The sequence below is a fragment of the Argiope bruennichi genome, chromosome 7 (genome assembly GCF_947563725.1).
Source record: "Argiope bruennichi chromosome 7, qqArgBrue1.1, whole genome shotgun sequence".
NCBI classification, from domain to species: domain Eukaryota; kingdom Metazoa; phylum Arthropoda; class Arachnida; order Araneae; family Araneidae; genus Argiope; species Argiope bruennichi.
The window spans coordinates 22,220,238-22,226,001 of NC_079157.1; the positions used below are offsets into that span (position 1 = coordinate 22,220,238).

Consider the following 5,764-nt stretch of genomic DNA (forward strand, 5'->3'; position numbering starts at 1 on the left):
AACATTTAAACTTTGACATCAGATTTAGCATCATCATTCCTCATATATACCACAGATATTAATGGAATCACTTAAGGGACAAATCTTGTGAACACGAGATGTAATCAGATGACTTGGGTGGCAACTGAGTCGGTACCACTATTCCCAAACATCTCATCAGAGCTGGAAAGAAGGAGGACATTCAACCTTTTGATATCAGATTTAACGCCATCAATCTCCACATGTACAGTGGAATCATTTCAGAATTTAAATTCTACAGATAAAAAGCCAAGGGCTTACCACCACGCCACTGAGGCCAAGATGTATTTAGGAAATCCTCCGAAAAGTATACAAAAATTCGCTTTCATAGAACTCTAAGTTTTATTCTTGAGCCATTTAGAACAATACTAATTTGAAGGTGAGACGTTTCCGGATTCGAAAGCTGATCTCCCTGGATCTGCCCCAGACACCGCACTGGTGCATGTTTATGTCATCGATGTCAGTTGGTTTTTTACGGTTGTTTGATTTCATTTTTGATTTCGACTGTTAAAGACTGTTTTGAAGGTAGCTACATGAAGACTATTTTAAGATAGTTTTCATAATGTTAACGGCATAAATAGCACTTGCTACAGAATCGTTTTTGCAAACTTAAGCGCTACAAGAGGAGGAGTGCGTCAGACTCGCATTTAGATTTAACATGCAAAATTCTTTTCGTGGAATCGAATAACATTTGCACGAAAGCCAACACTCCTCTCTGGGTTTCCCATGCTCCATTGTGGAAGAAAGTTTTTTTTGAAGAGAAAGATGTCTGCAAAAGTATTACTCGCCATTTGGCTATGGATCCAAATGATAATATACGGATCAAAATGATCCTCAATGCTACTTTAAAATGCTACATTAGTCCAACTAAATTGTATCAGAAGGCTCGCTTAGGTATGAAGATATTTTTTAATTAGCTATAATTGCCAAATGAGCAGCTTTTATTTAGATTGAGCATTCTGCATCAACATAATTTAATTAAACTAAATTTTATAATAAATAAACTTGTACTAAAGTGAATTGATTAATGTGTTTTCGGTATTCATTAGTAATATTATATAGAAAATGAAAACTCCGTTTACTCAAGGACCGCCATTGGCCACAATTGGAGAACACATAATCCCGCCAAATTCCCGTCGCCAGCCAAGAATCTACTGTCAAAAGTAAACGCATGCTCAAATTGGATGATAACCAGCCCTTGCGTCTTTCCTTTCTTTCTAAGCATAAGTATGAGCTTGACATCAGGTTATCGACTCTGGACGAGACTTTGTTGTAGTCTCATGACTTTTTATTGTGGTCAATTATAAGCAGGTTCTGAAAGAGAACTAATTGTTTCGAATGATAACTTAAAATTCTTCTGTAGATATGTCAATTGATTTGGGACTTTTATAGAAATCGAGCAAGAAAATTTAAATCGAGCAAGAAAATTTAATTACGAATATTTTAAAATGGATTCGTTTGAGCTGTCTCTGGAAAGCAATGAAATTTTAAATCTATGTTATTTACGATTGGAAGAAAAAGATGCTATTAAAGAAAATAAAGAATGTTCTAGAAGCGTAAGTATATTAAGTAATTAATAAAAAAAATAATAAATTAGATAAAATAAATTAAAAATTGCAAAAGATAATGCCTGTTAATGAAGGGTTTCCAATATAAATTTTAGTAAAAACTATATCAAATTATAATCTGGGGAGCAACAGAAAAATAATTCTTTTGTATTATGTGTCATGTAAAAACTACTTTTTCATTTTTGTGATTTTAATTTCTTTCATCAAATTTGTCAGTTTTCAGATCTTATTACCTAATTATTTTATAGATTTTTGTTATTATTTTACGCATCATTTACGGTTTTTCTTCTTTCATTTCCTGATTCTTAAATCAAAAAATTTCCTTTTTTTTTTCTGACAATGCACTTCTTCAGTATTTGCAGTATTTAATTGTCAATTTCTCATCAAAATAAATTTTGATTCCGTATACAGTGGTACCATCTAGTGGTGAGTGTGAGAAACGACAAAACTAGAGTTTCAAAAGTAGAAAAAGATTAAAATTCAAAATTTCTGAAATTAAGTAAATTAATAAAAGTGTTTTTAAAATAAAATAAATTTATTAGACTATGATTATTAATTTTTATAATATTAATTTTTGATAAGTATAATTAATATTTATTGTATGTATTAATATCGCTCATTCAAGCATTTGAAATTTTGTATATTAATTAAAATATCAGAAATGATTTTTTTCAGACTTTCTTCATGCATAAATTGCATGACACTTTTATGTTTAACTTCAACGTGTGGTAGTAATAAGATCATCTCTTTCCACTGAAGAATTTGGCTCATATTTGGATGCACAAAGACATGGTTTACCAGCCAATGAATTTTTTTCCAAAATTTAAATGAGTAATAATAGACAGAAAAATTTAAAAATGATTATTTCATAAAAATAATTTTATTTGTTGTATTAAGATAGTTTGTTAAAAAAAAAGTAAAATAATGATTTTTTTTCCCTCTCAGATTGAAGTAGATATTATCCAAACAAGAGTATGGCTGTTGAATGGAACCATATTGTTAGTTTTAGGAGCATTGGTTCTCACATATTCTTTGCTTCAGAAAAATGCATACGGTAGTTTTTTTGTGGCTTTATGTCTACATCTCTTCTCCTTGTCTTTTATAATAACTGTAAGTACTTTTGCATTCGAAATTCTGTAATATTCAATTATCTTCCTTGTTATAAAAATATTTTCTGAATGTAATATTTTTTAAAACAGACTTCAAAAAAAAAAGTCGTTGCATTTTCTATATCTAAGAGATTTCTTTACATAGCAAATATTTTTTAATGTTTTATAGATGGTTTGCCAGTTTGCGTGCACAAGTTGAGAAATATTACTCAAGAAAATGCTAGATATTCCGTGATTTATTTTTAACAAACGGGGTTTTCGTGGTCTTAAATTCACAAATATTTTTATGCATTCCTTTTTACATTTTCTTATATGTAGTATAGAGAAAGTATATAATCGATTTAAAAAAAAAAAAATTCGAACTCAAGATTTTAACGAATTTCCAGTTTTAGACCTCCTTGAGTTCGAAAAATGTCCGTCTGTCTATGACAAAGATAACCTCAAAACGCTTTGCGCTAGACAAATGAAATTAGGTATACGTTCTTTACACCAAATTTTCATATCTTTGTAAAATTTTGAATAAAATCTGTTCAGTGGAAGTACGTCTGACAGCTCCTCATATATAAGTTAACACGATAATTATAAAATGAAGAGAGCTAAATAGATGAAATTCAGAATTAAGATCTTTAGATCAGAATTAAGATCATATTTATTGAAATCATAAAATTGGTAAAAAAGAGAAATTCGGAATTTGAAATGTGTCTTGGGCCTTTCTGGTCATCTGACCAAACTTCAAAATAAGACAATTTGCCCCAAATTGTCCTTTTATTATGCTCCAAAAAGTGACGTTAAACTTGCTTTACTAAGATAAATATGTCCTTTTACACAGACAGTTCCCATAATGTATTGAATTGTTAACATATTGCTGACCCGTTAGAAACTGAACCATTTGAATTAGCCAATAAGATAGTGAAAAACTGATCTACTGATCAAGTTCAAAATTTAGTATTGTTTGCATTCTAATACCAAAATTTTGTCTTGAATTCTCAAAAGTATATGAAATAAAGCTGACGGATTATATCAAGACTAATATTTTTGCTTGTATTTTTTTTTTCAGCTTAACAACTAAATTCGCGATCCATCCGAAATTTATTAAAAGTTCCTGGTACCAACTATTATCTATAAAAAAAAACACAAATTTCTATTGTCTTTTGAAATGAAAGATTCAAAATTTAATATATATTTTCATATTCAATATAATTACCATACCAAAGCAGCCTAAAACTATAATTATCTGCCATGATTTTTAGTCATACATGATTTATTTAAGTAAAATATTCAATTACTGTTTCTTATAATTGCATATGTTATTGATATCATTTTTTTTTAACTGCAGGGCTGTGGCTGCATTTTGAATGTCTGGTTCTTAATAAAATCAAGAAACAAAATTGTTCTGAATGCTACCACGGGACAAAAGAGAAGTGTACTCTTTTTTCAAGTTATAAGACAAATTGTTTGTCCGACGTTAAAATCCTCTGTTTTTCAAAATGCAATGAATGGTATTGAATCCACGAAAACCTGAAGTGATCGGTCATATTGTCTTCCACTCTTTTTATTTACCGACATCATGATTTTTATTTATCCGAATATTCTTTAAGAAACTGTGATAAATTTACAGCAAAAAAAGTGCTTTTGAAGCATAAATAAGTAGTTGAAATTTTTATAATACAATTGAACAAAAAGAAAAACATTTTATGTTGATCGTTTGGCGATTTATTTAAATATTTATTTAATTTTTTTTTTCCATTCAACAATGTTTGATAATTTTCACATATTTGCAAAAATCGTTTGCTTTTATAATTTTTTTTCGTACATTTGTAACAGTTTAGAACTGTTGTTGAAATAGAAATATGATTTATCTAAAATCATCGTTTTATTAATTGTACTTGAAATTTACTGAAAATTGGTCAAGATTTTTTTTTATGTAAGTGAATTTATCATTTTGTATACCATTTGTAATTTAATATTCAAATTTAATTTGCCAAATTGTGACATTTTTATAAAGCATGTGAGCTTTTAACATTTTATTAGAAATTTGATTTTACTCTTGACGAATGCTTTTAAAGAAACTATGATTTACATGTATTACATGAAAATTATTAATCTTATTGAAAATATGTAATTAACTAGTAACCTTAGTGAAAATATTTAATATGTAGTTAACTAGTAATCTTATCTAAATATATAGAAAATATGTAATAATTACAAATATGTAGTAATAACTAGTAATCTAATAAGTTTTTTAGTGTTTCTATAATTTTTCTTAATGAGTCGATGACAAAATGAACGATGGATCGCTTGAAGATATACGCCTTCAACTTGCACCGTGTGAATAATTTTTAGAATAACAAAAACAATATTCTACAACATAATGATTCACAAATAAATTCCTACAAACTTGTAATAAAAAAACTTCATTGTAATAACTATGAGTTAATTTGTTTGATTGCAATTAATTGAAAATGAAATTTATTAATTTAAGAGTTTTAATTGAAACGGTGCTGTAGTTTGTATTTAAATTGTAACTATATGTATTAATTAATAAGTTTATGATGCAGCAGTTTATGCATTAATTCATGCTTTAAATTCTAATCATGTATTATGTGTATATGTTTTAATCCTAAAATCCATGTATGAGGTTCGAATTTTAATATGAATTATTCATAACTTTAATTGTAAATGTGTTTAATATCATGACAATTTTTAATAGCATGACTTACGAGTTTTTTTAAGTTACCAATTTTGCTTTCAAAATAAATTGATTTCATATCTTTTTTCACCGAGTACCATATGCAATTTATGTCAACGGACAATTCATATTTTTTCGTTGAGAATCGATATGCAAGTTTCCCTAAGATCACTGAAAATTTGAAATATATATCTTTATTTTTTTAGTTCCTTTATGCACATGAGTGAAGTGTTTAATTTTACTATTTTATCTTATTAGCGTGTAAATAATTATATACTTTGCAGTTGAAGTTTTTAATTTTAATTTTTTATTGTAATTTTAATTTTATTTTTATTTATTACTTACCCATTTTCTTTCTAAAAATTTCAAATAAAGCATAA

At 27.7% G+C, this 5,764-nt stretch overlaps 1 protein-coding gene across 1 annotated transcript; it reads left to right on the forward strand.

Moving 5' to 3' along the window:
• Positions 1–167: 167 nt before the first annotated feature.
• Positions 168–4,251, forward strand: LOC129976440 (uncharacterized). Its single transcript, XM_056090010.1, has 3 exons — positions 168–1,574; positions 2,532–2,696; positions 4,032–4,251. Exons 1-3 carry the CDS (start codon positions 1,467–1,469, stop codon positions 4,215–4,217), a joined length of 459 nt encoding a protein of 152 aa, XP_055945985.1. The 5' UTR covers positions 168–1,466; the 3' UTR covers positions 4,218–4,251.
• The last annotated feature ends 1,513 nt before the right edge of the window (positions 4,252–5,764 follow it).